General features: G+C 37.8%; 1 protein-coding gene across 6 annotated transcripts in view; it reads right to left on the bottom strand.

Annotated features, from left to right (window-relative positions):
* Positions 1-22,172, bottom strand: part of CLIP4 (CAP-Gly domain containing linker protein family member 4) — a 62,439-nt gene that overhangs the window by 2,113 nt on the left and 38,154 nt on the right. For 5 of the 6 annotated variants that reach the window (XM_007102493.4, XM_024118679.3, XM_028496648.2 and 2 more), the window contains 4 exons: positions 19,774-19,908; positions 16,594-16,717; positions 12,017-12,081; positions 4,250-4,322 (listed from right to left, as the gene is read on the bottom strand). In XM_007102493.4, coding sequence (XP_007102555.2) covers positions 4,250-4,322; positions 12,017-12,081; positions 16,594-16,717; positions 19,774-19,908 — 397 coding nt within the window. Of the gene's footprint in view, positions 1-4,245; positions 4,323-12,016; positions 12,082-16,593; positions 16,718-19,773; positions 19,909-22,172 lie in introns of those variants that run through there. The other variant, XM_055089094.1, reaches the window with a different exon arrangement.

Below are 22,172 nucleotides of genomic sequence, written 5' to 3'. Positions count from 1 at the left end.
TCACATATATTATCTCATCCAACCTCACCCAAACCAGTGAGGAATTTGAGGCTAAGAAAAAACAAGCTATTTGCCTAAGGTCAGAGAGATGGTAAAGAGGAGACCTGGGGTTCAGATCCAAGGTTGTTGTGTTCAGATCAAAGGCCAGGCTCTTGCTCACAACCGCAATGGCTATTAATAATTAAGAAAAGGTTGAAAAATAATAATATGGCAAAATTTACATTGCCATTATGTTAAATTATAAAATCACAATAATTAAAACAATGTGGGGACTTCCCTGGTGGCGCAGTGGTTAAGAATCTGCCTGTCAATGCAGGGGACAGGAGCTTGATCCCTGGTCCGGGAAGATCCCACACGCCGCAGAGCAACTAAGCCCAGGCACCACAACTACTGAGCCTGCGCTCTAGAGCCCGTGAGCCACAACTACTGAAGCCCGCGTGCCACAACTACTGAAGCCCACGTGCCTAGAGCCCATGCTCCTCAACAAGAGAAGCCACCGCAAAGAGAAGCCCGTGCACCACAACGAAGAGTAGCCCCCGCTTGCCACAACTAGAGAAAGCCTGCATGCAGCAGCAAAGACACAATGCAGCCAAGAAATAAATTAAAAAAAAAAAAAAATGTGGCCCTGGCATAAGAATGTACTTTTAATGACACAGAGAAGATATTTTAGAAAAATACATGCAATTATTTCATATGTGATAAGAAGTAAAACTTCAAATCAGTGGGAAAGGAGTGAACATTCTAATTAGGAATGCTGTAAAAAACTGGTCATTTATTTGGAAAAGAATATGATTCTTACCACACACTACATATTTTAAAAATCCCCAAGAGAGTAAAGAGTTAAATGCCTAAATTTAAAAAAAGAAATAACTAGAAAAATATAAAGCTATTCATCTGAACACACACACATACATGGGTGGGGAGGGAGGGAGACGGACATGCGTTTAAAAAGTATGGCACCTACTATTAGTTAATATGTTTTTTTCACATATTATCATGCCATAAAAATGTTTCATATCACAGCACAGCAGTCTTTAAAAACACTGCAAAAGTCACACTGAGTAAAATTATTAAAGAATAATAATAAAATTATTATTATTATGGGATATGTTAAGGGGAAAATCTTTCAAAGAGTATATAGAGTATGATTTGTCCAACTTTGCTTAAAAATTCAGATACATGCATTAGAAAAAAGTTGGAGAAGTATATGACAAAATGCTAACAGTGATAATCTCATCTAGGTGATAAAATCACAGACGATCTTTATCTGCATTTAATTTATTGTAATTTTTTCAAATTTTGTCCAATCTACTTCCATAATCAAAAAAATCTTAAAGAAAGAAATAAGTAATAAATGAACTCGATATCCAAGCCAAAACTTAATAGTTTGGGTAAAGATTTAACATTCCAATAAGAATGATTTGATTCAAGTTATGTCAAAGCTCTAAAAGCCCAGGGAAGTGAGAAATTTTTTAATTATACTACATTTGAGAGCGTTGCTTACTCATTCAAAAATATTAACGGATCACCTATGAAATGGCAGGTCCAGAGCTAGGCTCCAGGAACTTGTGCATAGTAATCTGTAAAACGTTACAGATCCTGCAATAAAGACGCGTACAAAGCAGAAAGGGCACAAAAGAGGGAGAAATCTATCCTCACTCAAGGTCCCAGGTAAGACACTTCAGTGAGGAAGTGACACTTGAACAAATCTGACAGATGAGCAGACAGAAAAGGGAAGCAGACATAGTCATGGGAGCAAAATATATTACGTATAAGTTAAAAAAAATTTTTTTGAACAGCTCAGAGAGTTTAGCAAATTGTCACTTGTGAGGATTTTACCACGAGAGATAAGTCCAGAGAAACAGGCAGGCCTGTACATGCTATGCCAATGAATCTGGACTTCATTCTGCATTTGAGAATTCAAAAGCTTTACGGGACAGGCAGAAAATGAGAACATGTGACGTGAAATGATGGAACCTGCGGCCAACTGGGTTATATGAGTTCTACCCAAAGACATTCAAATTTGAGCTGGCCAAATACATCATGTGGACAGGCTGGGTTCCACAGAGAGGACCCAATGGACTCTCAGGAGATGCACTCTGGAAACACGGGGAGAAGCTAAGTTGGTAATGATGGAGATGAGATGTAGCGACAGGTGAGCTACAGATCCCAGGCTGGATGCAGACGGTGGGAGAGAGGATGCCTGTGCCTACCAGGCGGCAGTGACACCTATGCTAACATCTCAAGCTCCCTGTGTTTATTACCCCCATGCTTGGCATTAGATATACTAAGAATTCTGAAGACAGAAGAATTGCTTCCAACACCCCCTCCATCATTTTCTCCTCTGAATGAAGGTGTTCACCACCCCTCCCCCCAATAAGCCAACTGGAGAAGCACATCTGTTCTTTCTCAAAAACGGCGCAGCCGGCTGCTGCTTCCCTTTCCTCAGCCCTCTTTTGCAAACATGGCCTTTGCCCCAATTCCTTCCAGTTTCGTACCCAGGGATTTTCATCATCTCTGACTATATTTTCCATGTTTCTTCTGGAAGTATCTTTTATTTTCATATGAATAGACAAGAAAATGGCACAGGGTTTGATAAATGTCAATAAACTCATTTTCTTAACCCACATTCTTCAGAATACATCATGCTTCCAGATTAAAAACAGCACAATATACAATCAACTCTGTCGCTTCAGCAGAAGGTCATCCAATCACTACAATGTTTCTTACCCCTGAGATCAGGGACAGGAATTCTAGGACCTAAAGTCTAAACACCTAATGTTTTTCTTTTGTTTCTTATAACAATGATCACCAAATATCTGGTCACATATTGTTTAAGTAAAAAATAAATAAATACGTTTTAAATTGATTATATATCCTCAATAAGAATATGTTTATTTTTTTTATCAGTAAAGCTTCATTTATTTTTATTTTCAAAGAAAACCAACAGAAGTACTGATATTTTCTTCTCATGTCAACAGATCATCTTGTACATATCCATACCTGCTGTATAATTCCCACGGTTCAGATTTCTCTCTCCTTCCCTTGCTTCTCTGTATCATGTTCTTCCCCGCACCAACATCTTGACACTGATTTTGATACCTTTCCCCCTTCAAAATCCTTTATATCCTGCTTGCCTCTTCTTAGTAATTTCTTCCATTCTGCCTAAGAAGTCTTGAATATCTTCAATAAACTGGAGCATAAAGTTATTGCCCTTAAACTCTTTCAGCTACTCAAGTGAGGAGACCAATTTTAAAATCTCAGCATAGGTAGAGGTTTTGAGGAAGGGGAAAAAACAAAACAAAACCCACCCAACTCTGCTGAACAGTACCTAACAGTGCCTCAGGACCCGTCAGGGTTCTCAAGTGAAACCTCAGATCTTTGCGAGGCCTTCCAATAACTTCATGCCAGATTATTATATAAACTACCTGCCTGTTGCTCATGTGATCGTCAAGTTCTCTTGCATGGGCTATGATTCCTAGTGGCTTCTAGGGCCCCACAACTAGTGCACTTCCCTACTCAGCTACATGTTTTTCCCCCAGGGCATTGTTCATAGATTAATTGGAAGGATTTAAAATTTTAAAAAAAAACAAAAAACAAAAACAAACAAACAAAAAAAACACCTCCTTAACCTAATCAGCCTAGAAGAGCCTCATATTCCTCAAAAAGTTAAAAAGTTCCTAACTGTCTCAGAAAACTATTAGGGGGAGTAAACTGGGTCTGAGGTCTATAAATAGCAATATAAATGAAAAAGAGAAAAGGAGATTCTCCCTACAAAGAAACAACAACAACGAAAAAGGGAGCAGTATATTCTACAAGAGGAAGTAGAAGTATTTTTTTAAATAATAATAAGATTACATTATGCAAATAGGCCTGACATTTCTTTTATGGACTTCCCAAAATATTAAATCAATTCTCTGACTAATCAAGTAAACAAGAGTTTAAAATCAGTCCGCCCTATTCAATGATAACACAGAATGTAAATTCCTCCAACTTTTATTAACAGCACTATAAACCTCTTTGAAAATATATTCCGCATACTACTTTTAGTCACTGGTGACATTTTTAATTGAGCTTGCAAAGGAGGGAGGAAGAACTCTTCTCACTGACACACTCATCACACCTTTTCTCCTAAGTGTTAAAATTCTAGCACGCAATGTAAAAGACACAAAATCCCACTTTTATTTCTTCACAGAATCCTGTCATGTTCATCTTGAAAGGTGTTTTTCTAAATCTTCTTAATACTCACTTGGCAAAAGCATTTCTTCTGGTAATCTCTTTCTGGGAAGAAGCAGAAGTTGTACTGAAACTTCTCCTAAAACCTAAAAATGAAAGTTAAGGTCACATGAGAAAAAATAAATCACAAATTCACAGTCCTTGTTAAAAGTTACCTTTTATCATTTCTTCTACAGACGTTCTATTTTACCAAGTGTTTCTTTGGAAACAGAAAGCAAAGAAAATAAGTGCATATAGAATGTAACAGGAGTTTAGATTACTTGACGATTGTTACCTTACCTTTCTCATCAAACCATGCACTACATGAATAAGTTAAGATCATGACATTACTTTTGGAGGTTTTTATTATAAACTTTCCTGAAAACCAAATGAAATCGAATGATACATTGATAAAGCTTAGTCTTTTTACTCTCAAATATTATAATTTTGATAAATCGTATTAAAAAAATAAAAGGATAAAAATGGTTTAAAAAAACACTATCACTAAATATACCCCATTTATAAAATTCTGAACAATGAATTTCAGAGCTTATGACTGTTGGCATCCCCAAGTGACAGAGTTTTTAAAAAAAGAAAAGAAAAAGAAAAAGACTTCACAAAAGGTAAATTTTTTAAAAGATGTTTTTAAAAAAGAATGGGATTTCCAGTTCTGGCAGTTATGGCACACCAGATGTGCTGAATGAAGCTCTTGAATGAAGCAAGTATAACTTAAAACAACTCTAATTTTTTTAAAAAAAATACTGTTGACCTCGTACAAGTGGCACGATTCCAAAGAGGCCAAAACCCAAAAAGAGAAAAACCACGGAAGGTTTCCCCCAAAGCAATCTAACCACCTTGCACCCCAGGACTACACTGCCCTCCAGAGAAGCTGGGGCCTGCCAAGGTGGGGTCCTAACAAAAGTGAGGGTGCCGAGCAGCTCATCCTCAGTGTAAAGTTAAATGAGAAACAAAATGAAGCACCACTCAGATGAACACAAAGGAAAGCAGCTTGTGTCAACTCCACTGTGCAGAAAGCAAAATTTTCTCCCCTCAAAATTTGTGATCGTTAGCCAAATTCATTTTATCTGTGTAATATAAAGACAACAACAACAACATTGCAGAGAACATAACTAAAGTTGGCAGTGCCTCTAGGCAACTGGCAGAAGTAAACACAGGCATACCTCGGAGAGACTGCAGGGTCGGTTCCAGACCACCACAATGAAGCAAATATCTCAACAAAACGAGTCACAAATTTGTTGGTTTCCCGGTGCATCTAGAAGTTGTTTACACTATACTGTAGTCTATTAAGTGTGCGGTAGCATTATGTACAAAAAAAAAATGCACATACCTTAATTTAAAAATACCTTATTGCTAAAAACTGCGCTCCATCATCTGAGCTTTCAGTGTCACAATCTTTTTGCTGGTGGAGGGTCCTGACTGATCAGGGTGGTGCTTGCTAAAAACTGGGGTGTCTGTGGCAATTTCTTAAAACATGACAACAGTGAAGTGTGCCACATCGACTGACTCTTTCTTTCACGAATGATTTCTCGATGTAGCATGTGATGCTGTTTGATAGCATTTTACCCACGGTAGAACTTCTTTCAAAATCGGAGTCAATCCTCTCAAAGCCTGCTGCTGCTGTATCAACTAAGTTTATGTAATGCTCTAAATCCTTTATCGTCATTTCAACAATCTTCACAGCATCTTCACCAGGAGTAGATTTCATCTCAGGAAACCACTTTCCTCGTTCATCCATGAGAAGCAATACCTCATCTGTTCAAGTTTTATGATGAGACTGCAGCACTTCGGTCACACCTTCAGGCTCCATTCCTAGCTCTCTTGCTATTTCTACCACATCTGCAGGTACCTCCTCCACCGAAGTCATGAACCCCTCAGAGTCGTCCATGAGGGTTGGAATCAATGTCTTCCAAACTCCCATTAATGTTGATATTTTGACCTCTTCCCATGAATCACGAACATTCTTAACGGCACCAAGAATGGTGAATCCTTTTCAAAAGGTTTTCAATGAACTTTGCCCAGATCCATCAGAAGAATCACTGTCTATAGCAGCCATAGCTTTACGAAAAGTATTTCTTAAATACTAAGAGTTGGAAGTCTCAAAATTACTCCTTGACCCATAGGCTGCAGAATGTATGTTGTGTTAGCAGGCATGTAAACAACATTAATCTCATTGTAAATCTCCATCAGACATCTTGGGTGACCAGGTGCCTTGTCAATGGTAATATTCTGAAAGGAATCTTTTTTTTTTCTGAGCAGTAGGTCTCAACAGTGAGCTTAAAATATTTGGTAAGCCATGTTGTAAATATACGTGCTGTCCTCTAGGCTTTATTGTTCCATTTACAGAGCACTGGCAGAGTAGATATAACATAATTCTTCTTTTAAAAATAAATTTATGTATTACTTTTTAAATTTATTTTTGGCTGTGTTGGGTCTTTGTTGCTGCATGCGGTTTTTCCCTAGTTGCGGCAGGTGAGCTTCTCATTGCAATGGCTTCTCTTTTTGCGCAGCACGGGCTCTAGGCACACGGGCTTCAGTAGTTGTGGCACGTGGGCTCAGTACTTGTGGCTCTCAGGCTCTAGAGCGCAGGCTCAGTAGTTGTGGCCCATGGGCTTAGCAGCTCCGCGGCGTGTGGGATCTTCCCGGACCAGGGCTAGAACCCATGTCCCCTGCATTGGCAGGCGGATTCTCAACCACTGCGCCACCAGAGAAGTCCCAATGTAACATAATTCTTAAGGGCCCTAGGATTTTCAGAATGGTAAATGAGCACTGGCTTCAACTTAAAGTTACCAGCTGCATTAGCCACTAACAAGCAAGTCAGCTTCTCCTTTGAAGCCTCACGCTGACTTCTCCTCTCTAGCAATGAGAGTCCTAGAAGGCATCTTCTTCCAGTAGAAGGCTGTATCATGTACACCAAAAACCCATTGTGTAGTGGCACCACCTTCATTAATGATCTTAGCTAGATCTTCTGGATAACATGCTGCAGCTTCTACATCAGCACTTGCTACTTCACCCTGCACTTTGAGGTTATGGAGATGGCTTCTTTCCTTAAACATCATAAACAAACCTTTGCTAGCTTCAAACCTTTTCTTCTGCAGCTTTCGCACCTCTCTCAGCCTTCATGGCACTGAAGAAAGTTAGGGCCTTGCTCTGGATTTGGCTTTGGCTTCAGGGAATTCTGTGGCTGGTTTGATCTTCTGTCCAGACCATTAGAACTTTCTCTGTATCAGCAATAAGGCTGTTTCTTACCATTTGTGCATTCACCAGAGTGGCACTTTTGATTTCCTTCAAGAGCTTTTCCTTTGCAGTCACAACATGGCTAACTGGTACAAGAGGCTAGCTTTTGACATATCTCTGCATTTGACATGCCTTCCTCACTAAGCTTACTCATTTCTAGCTTTTGATTTAAAGAGAGAGACATGCAACTTTTCCTTTCACTCAGAGGCCATTGTAGGGTTATTAATTGGCCTACTTTCAATATTTTTGAGTTTCAGGGAATAGGGAGGCCCGAGGAGAGGGAAAGAGATGGGGTAATAGCCAGTTGGTGGAGCAGTCGGAACATACACATTTATCGATTAAGTCTGTCATTTTATATGGATGCGGTTCATAGCGCCCCAAAACAATTACAATACTAACATCAAAGATTACCGATCACAGACACACCGTAACAAATATAATAATAATGGAAAAGTTTGAAATATTGTGAGTATTACCGAAATGTGACCCAGAGACATAAAGTGAGCAAATGCTGTTGGAAAAATGGCGCCAACAGACTTGCTCAATGAAGGGTTGCCACAAACCTTCAATTTGTAAAAAATGTAGTATTTGAGAAGCAAAAAAAAGCAAAGCACAATAAAACAAGATAAGTCTGTATAATCTTCTCAAGAGGCATCAACCCAGGCTTAGAAGAATTCCCATACATTAAATTCTAAGTAAAATAAGCATTTCACAACAATAAATTACAAAATTCACAAGGAAAGAAGGTGCCACAAGTTAGGCTCAACAGAAACAGATGGCAGAATCAGACTCAAAAAGACTTCAGATATTGAATTATTAAACATAAAAAGTAACAATATTTAAAATGTTTAATAGCATAAAAGAAAAACTTGAAAATGTGGGGAAAGAATAAGTGACAATAAGTAACAACCAAACAGACTTGCAAAAAGAATAAAAATGAAAAATTTATAATTAAAAAACTTTGAGGCTGAATTAGGCAGTCGAATAAACATAGCAGAAGAAGGAATCAAGAAACAGAAAGATAACTCTGAAGATATCCGGAATGCAGTCCGGAGAGACAAAGTTGTGAAAAATATGAACGAGGCATGGGAAAGTGAAAAAGTGGACTATACTACTCATCAGAGTTTTGGAAGGAGATAATAAAGAGCATGAAGGAAGAAATATTTTCAGTATATGGGCAAGAATTTTACAGAATTAATCAAAGATACTAATTCTGAGATCCAGGAAGACCCAAGGTGCCAAACAGAATAAACAAAGGGAAATCTCCATCTAGACATAATCATAGCAAAACTGTACAATACAAAGGAAACAGAGAAGATCTTTAAAAGCAGTCAAAAAGCAAAGATAAACCACCTACAATGGTATGGATTAGACAGACTGATAGGTGATTTCTCAAAAATTTGACAGAAGACAGAAAGCAGAAGAATTATATTGTCAATGCGCAGGGAGAAAACAGCTTTCAAACTATAATAAAAATTGCACCAATTTTTACTTTTACTCAGTAAAACTATCATTAGAAAAGACAGACAAAAACTGAGTTTCCTACCAATAGACCCTTTCTAAAAAAAAAATATTTAAGAATATAGATGAGATAGAAACAAAATGATTTCAAGTGTAAGTTCTGAGGATTAATGACTAAAGATATTGGTAAATATTGATATGTATGCGCAAACTAAATAAATATCAATTATATAAAAACTATTATAATAATGTGAAGTTTGTGAGGGAAACAAAATAGAAACTCAGTTTCTAAGGATTTCCTATTATTTGAGAAAGAGTAAACATAATGATTAACTTTAGGCTTTTCTAAGTATGTATGTCAAAGTACCTAGAGTAATTACTAAGAAGCATATTCACAGAATGTAATTTTTATACAAGTAGAAAATTAAATGGAAAAAAGAGGGGGTAGCAATATAACCAGAATGAAGTCAAGAAAGAAAAACATTTAAGTACAAAAAAATTGAAAAATTAGAAAACAAATAAATAACATAAATAAATCCAAATATATTACTAGTTACAATGAATGCAAATAGGTGAAACTCAGATTAAAAGGCAAAGGTTGTCTTTTTCTAAAAAAAGTAAAATCCAGTTATATTTTATTTAGAAGATATTCCAAAAACATGAGAACATAGAAAGATTAAGGCAATGGCTAGAAAAAGATTTTTTAGGCAAGTACTTAATGACAAGAAGGCTGATACAAGGTAAAAAGAATTACTATAAAGCAATACCACTTACATTAACACCAAAAAAAAAAAAAAGAAACAGGTAGGTATAAATCTAATAAAACATGTACAGAATCTATATTAGGAAAATTATAAAACTCTGATGAAAGAAATCAAAGATCTAAATAAATGGACAAGCATTCCATGTTCATGGATAGGAAAATTCAATACTGTTAAGACATCAGTTCTTCCCAATTTCATCTATACATTCAATGTAATCCCAATCAAAACACAGCAAATTATTTTGTAGACATCAATAAACACACTGTAAAGTTTATATAGAGAGGCAAAAAGCTCAGGATAACCAGCACTACATTGAGGGAGAAGATCAAAGTCCACTACTAAACTTGAAGAATTTCTGTATGGCTGCAGTAATCAAGACAGTGTGGTATTAGCAAAAGAAAAAGACAAATAGATCAATAGAACAGAATAGAGAGCCCAGAAATAAACCCACACTAACACAGTCAACTGATCTTTGACAAAAGAGCAAAGGCAATTCAATGGAGAAAGGATAGCCTTTTCAACAAATATGGTGGAACAACTAAACATTCACATGCAAAATAATGAATCTAGACATCGACTTACACCTTTCACAAGAAATAACTCAATGAATCATAGATATAAATGTAAAACACAAAACTACAGAACTTCTAGGAGATAACATAGGAGAAAATGACGGTACCCTTGGGTTTGGTGGTGACATTTTTGATACAACACCAAAAGCACAAGTCATTAAAGAAAAAATTGATAACTTGGACTTCATTAAAATTAAAGACTTCCACTCTGTGATAGACACTGTTAAGACAATGAAAAGACAAGTCACAAAACATGCAAAAACATAATGGTTTGCTATTTTGACTACTTAAAAATTTAAAACTTCTGCTCATCAAAAGATGCCAGGAAAGGAAGGGGAGGGGGGGCAAAAGACAAGTCAAAAACTGGGAAAGGGGCTTCCCTGGTGGCGTAGTGGTTGAGAGTCCGCCTGACGATGCAGGGGATATGGGTTCGTGCCCCGGTCCGGGAAGATCCCACATGCCGCGGAGCGGCTGGGCCCGTAAGCCATGGCCGCTGAGCCTGCGTGTCCGGAGCCTGTGCTCCGCAACGGGAGGGGCCACAGCAGTGAGAGGCCCGCGTACCGCAAAAAAAATAAATAAATAAAAATAAAAAAAACTGGGAAAGATATTTGAAACAAACAAAACTGACAAAATATTAGTGTCCAAAATATATAAAGAAACCTACAAATTACTAAGATAAAAACAAACCAACCAAAAGAAAAATGGGCAGTAGACGTGAATAGGAACATCGTAGAAGAGGAAATGTATGTGGTCCATAAACATGGAAACAGGCCCAACCTCATCTGTAATCTGAAAAATGCAAATTAAAACCACAAGGAGATACCATTTACACCCATCAGATAGGCAAACAAGACTACTGTTGGTGAGGTGAGGAGTGACAGAGACTCTCATCCACTGCCCATGTGAACAGTTTGGCATACCCAGGAAGATTGAAGATATGGATATCCCATGCCTGGCAATCCCGGAGAAACTTTTGCAAATGTGCACAATGGCATAGTTTCTAATAGTTAAAAACAGGATATAAACCCAAATATCCATCAAATACAGAATGAATAATGTATTTTAATGGAACACTAAATAACATAGCAAACAACAATCAAAACTAAACTTGAGGACACAGGGAGAGGGAAAGGTAAGCTGGGACGAAGTGAGAGAGTGGCATTGACATATATACACTACCAAACGTAAAATAGATAGCTAGTAGGAAGCAGCCGCAAAGCACAGGGAGATCAGCTCCTGCTTTGTGACCACCTACAGGGGTGGGATAGGGAGACTGGGAGGGAGACGTAAGAGGGAGGGGATATGGGGATATATGTATATGTATAGCTGATTCACTTTGTTATACAGCAGCAACTATCACAACACCATGTAAAGCAATTATACTCCAATAAAGATGTTAAAAAAAAACTAAACATATATTATTTATTGACATATCTATCTATGGGGGATAGACATAAAGAAAATCAAGGGAATAATTAACATAAAATCCAAGATGCATAACCTGAAGACAGAGTATACGAAAAGGGAGGCAGATGAGACTCAGGGGATACTCAGGGGTTTCTATAGGACATACAGGTAATCATCATCTTTGGCTATGGGGTGGGTAATAGATGTTGTTTATGATTACACGAACTATACAAATATATTTCATATACTCTTTTGTATACATATATACTTCACAATAAAAATTTTTCAATGAATAAAAGCCAAGAAATAATTATTAGGAACATAAAAACTGTGTAATCTTACCAGGATAAGAATGATTTTGTTTATTTGAAGAAATTTCTGAAAGAGTATCCAGGGAATCTGTTACTCTGTGAATAAAACAAATAATGCAAACCTCATTAGAAGTAGCTGGTCTTCAGATTTAAGACTGGTGCTTAACTGAGGGTTTCACACCAATGGTTATTTCTTATTTCACTCGTTCGACAAGCATTTACTAAGCATCTATCATGAGCCAGGGATGAACTTCAATCTAGCACCACAGACAGGCAATAATCAGACAGAAGAGGTCCTTGTTATATAAGCATAGTAAGTACAGAGAAAGTCAACTTCAGGTGAATTCATTTCAAATAGGGGCCTGACTTTGCTTCTTTGGAGCTTTATTTTCAAAGATGAAACTAAAATATGTGAAAATTTTATTTTATGTTAAATTTAACAAATGTTAGGTTATAACTGTAAAAACACCACATTTTTACATTGAAAAAACATCAGCTGAGTTTGTGTATACATGTGATTTTTCTGATAAAACTGGCTAATACGATTCAACATGTTTTATTTTATACTTGACTCTAAGCACAATCATAAAGGTCACGTTCCCGATAGGTCTATTTCCTTGATACTCAAATCATTCTTTATTTTTAAAAAGCCAATCCTACAACAGTCTCATTTTCTTCCAACTGTTTACTGACCTAAATCTGCAGTCTTCATTCTATCAATCACTTGCATCAGCACACTTTGTTACCATAAAGAAATCCTGCAACTCTTACAATATTTGCAATTTCATCTTGCAATTCACATGCATCATTTTCACAAGATACATAACATACAGCAATCAATGAGGGACTAATGAATGCAAAGAATATGACTTGATGAAGAGGACAGATACTTGAATTAAGCTGTGATGGAGAGCTGAGAACTTAATTCTAAAAGTGATCAGTTCATTAGTAATAAGTATGTAAGGGTATGAACTGAGAATAAGAAAATTAATGCTATGCTGATAAAAACCACTTGAGCAAAAAATAGACAGAGAGAGAAAGATTAGATCCAGTCAGCGTCTTAGAATTTCTCTAAAGTAATATTGGTTGATATATAAGTTAACAGAAGAAAAAGCATTAACTAGATGATACTTGGGTGATAGCAGAGAGCCATTCAAGCAGAGGAAAGTACCACGTGCATTCTGGGACAGGAGGCACATTTTTTAATGGAACTATTAAAATAAAAAATTTTTTAAAGGCCAGCTACAATCTGGGGAGGAGTGCAATGCAAGGTGAGGTTGTGATTGGTCACTATGTGATTGTTCTCTCAGGAGTCCCTAGTTTAAAATTCTTCCTTCTTGAAGATCAGTGTTATCTTTAAAGAGCTCCAAAGCTGGTTTAAATTAGAAACTCCTCAAAATCAGGCACCATGTCTGTTTTATTTACTTATAGAATGCCTAGCACAGCACAAAGTGCTAAAAGACACTTAATAGTATTTGATGATGATGAATGAGACAATCAGAAGATGACAGGAAGACAGCTGGATAGAGACGGCAGTTCATTTAGAGAGAGAGCCCTGCTCCTTCTAAGACGAGGGGGCTGCTTTTAAATGAATCACCTTAAAGAAGACCAAATAGATGGCAAAAAAAAGTAAAAAATGTGTGTTCCATAAACAAAGCAAGAAAAAGAAGATAAAACCAGGAGAGAGAAAGAGGCTTCACAATATAACAGAGAAGAAAGCTGTTAACAGCATAAAAAACACTGAACAAAATTTGATCAATATTTACTGTGCATACAACATGCCAAACTGTGTTCCTTGGGTAATCAAACATGACACGGAGAACCCCAGTCCTCATGACGAGGAGACAAATAAAACTTATGAGAGACTGTAGCAATGTGTTAGTGAAGATTTGTTCAAAGTAATATGAGAACCCAGAAGACTGACCGGTGACTCAGTATGGATTTTATTCCCAAATCAATCATTTATAAGATAGAGGTCCTAAAGAAAGTCCCTGGGCCTCTTTTAACCATTATAGGGTAATGGTTAAGAGTACACATTCTGATACTAGACTACCTGGGCTCAAATCTCCACTTGGGAGCTGTGCACAACTGCACAACTCACTTAACCTCTCTGTGCCTTACCTTCCCCACCTGTGAAATAGGGGTAACTGCAGGACCTGACACACAGGGTTGCGGCAGAGCAGTAAACAATACATACAGAGTACTTAAAACAGTGCCAGCACGTGTACGTGCCACTAGCTACCACCTCTTTTTCTTCATTTATAAAACAACTACCAAAAAAACCCAGCGAACTGCCTAAAAGCAAGGGCTTAGGAAAAAAACAACAGCGAAATAACAAACCTGGGCTGAGTCCAGCTCCACCATTAACTAGCGTGGGAGATCAAAATACCCCACCCAAAACATGCCACTCTGGCGCAAGGATTATTTTGAGCTAAAGACGTTTGAGAATCAACAAATGCAGGAAGAGGCTTTCTCTGAACTCCCCTTATCTGCCTAAAACAGATCTTCCCAAAAAAGAACTGAATTGTCATGAATCCCCTTCCCGGGAGTTTCATCAAGCAGAGAAGACTGACTCTCTCATCACAGGAGAGAGCATGAGGAGTTAACACCACACCCAGACAGACACTGTCACAGACTATCATATCCCCATCCATTTTCCTAAGGGCCCACTAATCTCTCCTAACATCATGTGCTCCCCCACAAGTGGCCGTTCTCCCCCTCCCTTTCCCCTATCACGATGGTCTATAAACTCTCCAATCTCACCACTACTTGGGGCATTCACTGCTTTCTGTGATGCCCCCACGCATGTAAAATTAACATTTAATAAGCGTGCATGATTCTTCCCCTGTTCACCTATCTGTTGTCAGTTTAATTCATAGACAGGACAAGTTTTTCGTCCCCTACAGTAACTATATGACTTTAGCAAAGCTACTGTTATCTCTTGTAACTTTTCTTCACCTGCAAAATAGGAATAATCATATTACCTTATACCTCACTGGGCCTGGGGGAGATTTATGAAGTACACGATACAGAGCCCACCACTTACTAAATGCTCAATAACTATTTGTACAGATCCTCCTCAACTTACAATGGGGTTACGTCCCGATAAACCCCTCTTAAGCTGCAAATGCATTTAATACACCTAATCTACTGAACATCATCGCTTAGGCTCGCCTACCTTAAATGTGCTCAGAACACTCTGATGAGTCTACAGTTGGGCAAAGGCATCTAACACAAAGCCTATTTTACAATAAAGTGTTGAATGTCTCATGTAATTTATCGAAGGCTGTACTTCAGGTGAAAAACAGAACGCTTGCTGTACTTGTACAGAAGGGTCGTAAATGTATTGGTTGGTCACCCTCGTGATCACGCGGCTGGCTGGGAGTCGCTGCTGCCCTGCGCGGCATCTCGAGGGAATACTGTACTGCACATCGCTAGCTCAGGGAATGAGCAAAATTCAAAATCTGAAATACAGTTTCTACTGAATTCTTATCACTTTTGCCCCATCATAAAGTCAAAAAATCATAAGCTGAACCATTGTAAGTCAGGGACCATCTGTAGTTATTCTTTTCCAGCTCACCTGACCAAATACTTATTAGGATCAAATGAAACAACATTTCATTGAAGGTACTTTATAAACTGCAAAGCATTATACGTTAAATGCTATAAAATCATAAATAATACGAAAAGAATTATACTACGTACGTCATAGAAGAAGGAAAAGAATACAAAAATTACATGTAATTATTCAGTAAGAAAAACGAAGTGAGAAAGAAAATGGATATAAAAACTGTTAAATTTGCCAGGAGGCAGTCGCACAGTCTAGTTGGAAGGGAACAAGATGGGACTCCCAGGTTGAGATCATAGATCTATTCTCATGAATGTGACTATACCATACATGTTATTTCCTATTTAAAGATGACGATCCCATTTCCCATCCACTGAAAAGCATATCAAGCCAACTTCTTTCAGCACATTAAGTCATTTCACACAATAGTACCTGGAATTTCATGAGGACTCACTTCTGCTCAACTTTTTTTTTTTAAAAACCAGAGTGAGCAGGTACAAAAGTATACTATCTTAAGAAGAAACACCAGGGAGGTATATTATATATAAATCCTTGAAGCTTCACTTCCCCCAAAGATCTACTGCTTATCTATTTTTGAAAACTAAAGAAATCACAGGAAAAAGCCATTTTGGTTCCATTAGGTTTGTAGGAGAATGAATGGGGTGCCTGCTGGCAGGAAATTTAATGTAGTTAGGATGTGACTGAAGCAATCAGAGAGCATTTTTACTTTTGTTTGCATGACAGATTAAGCTTGCTGCTCTCGCTGTTCAGAGCGGCAAACACCACTCCTAATAGCCTACACATACTCACAGGGTTTGCAAATGAGGAATAAAGGAGCTTTTTAAAATTGCAAATCCTCAGCAAAGCAAATTTAGCTTTCCATGAGCCTTCGCTCTGAAGAAGGTGGTTGGTTAACCCCTTGAAAGAAGACATGGGCTATAGTCAGTGCATGTCTTTAATATAAAATTAGGGACTCTAACTATAACCCACTGCACATTACAAAGAGTTCTTGTGAATAGTATAAATTTCATTTTTCTCACCTTTGTACCCTGGATGGGGGAGCAAATATTCCATATCTTGGGGAACAACTAAAATACTGCACACCTCCAACTGAACCATCATTCTTGCCATGGGGTTTATCAAGCTCTATCCCGTACCAATATCCTAGAACAAGAACATGTGATTTTAAAAGCATCTGCACTTTATCCAAAATTGTTATGCTATTATACAAAACCAAAGTCTAGATGGTTTAACATTTTCACAAATGACCAAAATCCTCATGATCATTAAGCTTTCAAATGATAAAATTATAAAACAAAATTTGAAAGTTTGAAAAATGAACTAGAAAAACATTTTACAAGCATAATTGCAGAGTTGTACATTAAGGGAGAAAGATAAAATGTACAAACACAAATTTGGCAAGGATTAGCTATTATACAAGTAGTGTATGACCAAAATATATCTAAAAGCTACAATAAGAAACTGTCCTTAACTTGGTAGTATGGTCTGTTTCAGTTGAGAGCAGTGTAGCATGATACTGAGATGTATAAATCATAAAATGAATATGCAATCTTTCCATTTTACTCTCCCAGTATTAGAATACCACAAACAGTTCTGAAATAATTAAAGGGGGACAAAACTAATATGGAAAATATGACTAGACTTCATGGTGACTCTTCTTTTTCTTTCATTTTTTCCCTACCCAGGAAGGAAAAATAAATCATTTTTAACCTAAATGAAAAGATTTAGGTTAGTTAATAGGAATAATTTTCTAAAAGGCTTTTAAGTATTTAAAAGGGCCCACTCTGAGGAGAGTAATAGGATTTCCTTTTCTAGAGAGCATAAAATTAAAATAGTGAGGTTGCTTTTAGTGTGGCAAATATTAGATAAATGGACATATACTCCTAGAGTAATGGCTCTGCATGAGGGTACCTCCAGTTCAGTTAAAAGTACCTGACAGTCCACTCATTGTCTTATTTACAAGTAGAATACAATAGTAATGGTATGTGGTCTCTTAGAATCAGTATCAAATTAAAAAATAAGAATATAGAAATTGAGAAACTTATTATAACCTCTAAAATGACAATCTAGAAGCTCTTAATTTTTTTCCTCTAATGTTCAAAAAGATGATACCTGAGTCCATTCCCGATATTGGAGTTTGAATTGAAAAGACTAATGTAATGCGTGTAATTGTCTTTTATACTTAAACAGTCCTACCCTGCACAGGTACAGAGTGAGGTATACGAACCCACTGCTCAGCCATACTAATGCTCAGTCATCGCATTTCTGAATGTCGCTAACTGGGTTACTCTGGTTGCCATTGTTATTTCTGAGTGCCACGGTTATAATTTTCCAAGTTTTACTTCCTTCTGCCTTTGATGCTTTCCTATATAATTTCTGCATTTTCCCAATTTAATACCCCATATCACTGCTACATGTTTACCATGTAACTCCTGAAAGTGTGTAGCACACAGCAGGAAGGCATTATGGCAAGTGTTAACAATAGTGACTGCATACTGTCTGGTAGTGGTGAGGAATGGACATCTTCCCATGTAAATGGCAACTTTCTCTCAGAGGTGGCACTGATAAACATGCTGAAGGGGCTAAACATGCCCTCTGTCAGGTCTAGATCTTATCATCTATAAAAGGCCTAGATATTACCACTGTCCTATAGAACTGATTGATCTAAATTTTGATGCCACAAGAAATATACTCTACTTCTTTCTGAAAGAGCAGGACTTTAATGAAAAATTTCCAACTTTTATATTTGCTTATTACTTTTCAAATTTCTAAATGCTCTACACTAGGAGTTTAAACATTAAAAGTCAACCTAAAACAACTGCATCCAAACAAAACAAACCGTTCAAGCCTTGTTTAATAAAACCAGAGAAAGGAAACTCAGAAGACATGGTGATTGTGGAAAAATAACCTATCTTTGGGATTCCTAGGTTTTTATTTGAGAACCATATTAAGAACATTCTAACAAATCTCAATTACTACCTGGTGCCCTAAGAGAGACATGAATTATAAAACATATAGCCCATCTCCAATCCATTAGTAGTTGGACTGCAATTATAAATGGTACTAATGAAACAAGAATGTGTTGGGAGACAATTCTCCATGTTTCTACAGGCCTTATGGACAGAGGCACTGACCGTCTTTTCATGGATGTTTGTAGAGAAGATGGCCTTGGGGGATGGAGACAGAGTCTCCCCCAGGCACAAAAGACAGGCATGCTTATTGTCTAGTACAAAGGTTCAGATTCCTTAAGCTCGGGGCTCCTCTCCTATAGCATAAACCACTGGGTGTACAGGTGTCACCTGGCCCTCCCTATCTCACCCTCTGGGAACTGGGGCTCAGGAAACAGACGAAAATGCTGCCACTTTGGCTACCACTATTGCAGAGTGCACTGAGGTCCTCTATCACTGACCCAGGAGCTTACCATCTTCTGCCAGCATCTATGAAACCATGGCAATCCAACTTGTTAACTTGCAAATAAGGTAAAATCTCAGATCCTTCAGAGTTCTTGACAGAAGGCTACAAACTTTTTTATAAAATCAATGTTCTAGGTAACCTCTTCCTAAAATGCTGCAATGCCACCATGTGTCAAAACAGCATATTGCTATTTAAAAATACAAACATGGTTTTATTCAACTGGCTTCTGTTTGAAATTACAATCACTGAAAATATAAAAGAAAGATAATCTTTACTTTTGGAAACACAATGTTAAGTCTAGATTGGAATGAATATATAAATACACAAACATCCATTTTTAAGATCCCAGAGTACGCAAACGTTTTTCATTTTCCTTTGAACTGCTTTGTTTGCTTTTCTCTCCAAGCCACTCTGTTAAAAGCTGTACGCAGTAAACTCATTATCCACTCATTTTAAAGATTATGCTTAGCACAAATCTAATCCTAAAACGTTTTCTCTGTTATTTAGCACACTTGGCAGTCAGTGAGAGTAAAACTGGAGAGTAACAACTAATTTTAACTTTAGACAATTTAAAACACAAATGGCAAGAAAAATTCATAAGTAACAATCAACCTGCGTAAAAACAGTCTGCATTTGAATCAATGTTTTCCATTTTCTGTGCCATAGCTACCACCCACAAGAACTATTAATCAAGAATTCTCTATACGTTTTATTTACATGTAAAATTTTAAACCTTTTGTTATCTAAAGAATTCAAGTGGAGCAAAGACTATACAGATGAGTTACCTGGAGCAAAGTTTGTTGTCCCAAAGAACTTAATGGTACCAATTCTCTGGCCTACCACCAACACCCTATCTCCAAGGCGGAGTTCTCCTTCACAGCGTGCATTATTTGCTACAGATGTTGCTGAGGAATTCAAACCTGTTTTGGGGTTGGTTGGGGAAGGAGACGTGGCAGGAAAAGAGAAAAAAACAAAGGGAAACTCAAAAAGCACATAAGCCAGAAAACTACTATTTATTCTAACCAGTCTAGTTAGTTGGAGATTTCAATATATGCGGCCTTTCCTTATACACAGGATCTATGTTGTGTTTCTCACATGTGAAGTAAAGCTACTCAAAAGAAATTTGAAGGGTTTCCTGAGACAATCATTGCCACAGGAACTTACACTTGATTCGTGGTGAAGTATCAACTTTATCCTGACTTCCTGGCGGCACTCTCTACTAGAAGAGAGGTCAGCGCACCTGTTCTGTAAAGGGTTACATAGTATATATTTTAGGCTTTGCAAGCCATACTACTCTGCACAACTACTCAACTCTGCTGTCATAGCACAAAAGCAGACAGACAAAATGGGCACAACATGTTCCAATACAACTTTATTTACAAAAATAGGTGGTAGGTTCGATTTGCCCCATGGGCTATAGTCCACCAACCCCTATTCTAGTAAAATGCTGGAATCATAGTAGTTCAGTGGGACTCACTGTAAACAATACATACATAAATGTAATTTAAAAGTGATATTGCTATAAGATCCCAATTACCCCAAATTGATTTCCTTATTAGAGACAAAAGCACTCCCTGCCCAGACCTTGATTCAAACCTAAACCCTGAAACTCCCACTACTGAACATCAGGAGTCCTGGAGAAACACTGTCTTGAAAGCTGTTCAATTATAACAGAGAAGAGGTGGACCGCTGAGGCTTCTCCCATCCGTCCATGAACAGATTTGAGTGGCTGTCATCTGAGAAGGCCTAGGGAACCCTGCGTGAGGGTGTGGGATAGAGGGTAAGTCAGACTGTTAACAGGGAGAAACTAAAAACATGGTAACAAATGAGGAACACAAACTCAGGGAGAAGGAAGGTCTGGATCAAGTGTATACTAAAAAGTCCTTGGCCCTCAAAATAACTAACATTTCCCAAGCACTTCACAGTTTACAAAGTGCTTTTCAGGAGAATTATAATCATAGATAAGAAACAAACTCAGGAATTAATGAAGACATGGTGTTCACAGGGAGTAGGTGACACACCTGACTTAAAACCCTGACCCTGTGACCCCACGCTGTCTGCAGACAATGGACCAAGGACAGAGAGTTCAACGTGGAACACAGTGGGGCTGAGCTCACAGACTTCCTCCCCAACCTCTCCCATCCCCCAATCCCTTCTTTCTGCTCCTCTTTCTCCTTAATCCTTTGTCCTTAGCTTCCCCAAAATGTCCACCCTCTGCATTCCACATCTACCCCAAAAGCAAACCGACAGAGAAAGAGGCATATCTACTCACTCTAGCAATAATTTCTTAAGGAAACATCTCTGGGGTTCGCAACTTTCTCTCACACATCTCCCTCCCCTTTTAAAAGGACCTCCTCTCGCTCTAATTGATAACTCTCTTCATCTCTACCATTATTTAGGTCCACAAACCCCTCAAACTTATAAAAAGAAAAAAAGGTTAAGTGTGTAGGCACACTAGAACTACCTTATATAAAGGGTAAAAAAGATAATTCCATACCCACACATAAATTTTAAAGTCAATGTCAAAAGCCCAAATTCCAAATGAAGAGGGCCTTAAAATGTAAATAAAATGACCACAGATGGGATTGCTACATCACTGCATCTTTTCACCTCTGTTCCTCACAGCATTAAAGAGAAACTGGTTTCAAGGGAAGAGGAATCTATTCAGAAAATAAATATTCAAGCAAAATTTCCAGGTTCTCCACTTTTAGGGCCTCAACTTTTAACTTTATTACATCAGTGTTACTACTGAGGGTTTGTTTGGGTTTTCTTCCCCCATACAATAAAGTATCTTAAAGAGAAAAAAAAATCCTTCATGAACATTTTCTACAACAAAATATTGGTTCAGTACAAGTATTAAAAGTATTAGAAAAAGAATCTAGTAATTACTATGAGGCTCATTAAAAATAAGTTATGGGCTTCCCTGGTGGCGCAGTGGTTAAGAGTCCATCTGCCAATGCAGGGGACACAGGTTCAAGCCCCGGTCTGGAAGTATCCCACATGCCGCAGAGCAGCTAAGCCTGTGTGCCACAGCTACTGAGCCTGCGAGCCACAACTACTGAGCCCACACGCCACAACTACTGAAGCCCCCGCACCTAGAGCCCGTGCTCCGCAACAAGAAGCCACCGCAATGAGAAGCCCGCGCACCACAATGAAGAGCAGCCCCCGCTCGCCGCAACTAGAG

This window comes from Physeter macrocephalus, chromosome 12 (genome assembly GCF_002837175.3).
Source record: "Physeter macrocephalus isolate SW-GA chromosome 12, ASM283717v5, whole genome shotgun sequence".
Lineage (NCBI taxonomy): Eukaryota > Metazoa > Chordata > Mammalia > Artiodactyla > Physeteridae > Physeter > Physeter macrocephalus.
This window is presented reverse-complemented; position numbering and strand designations above follow the sequence as displayed.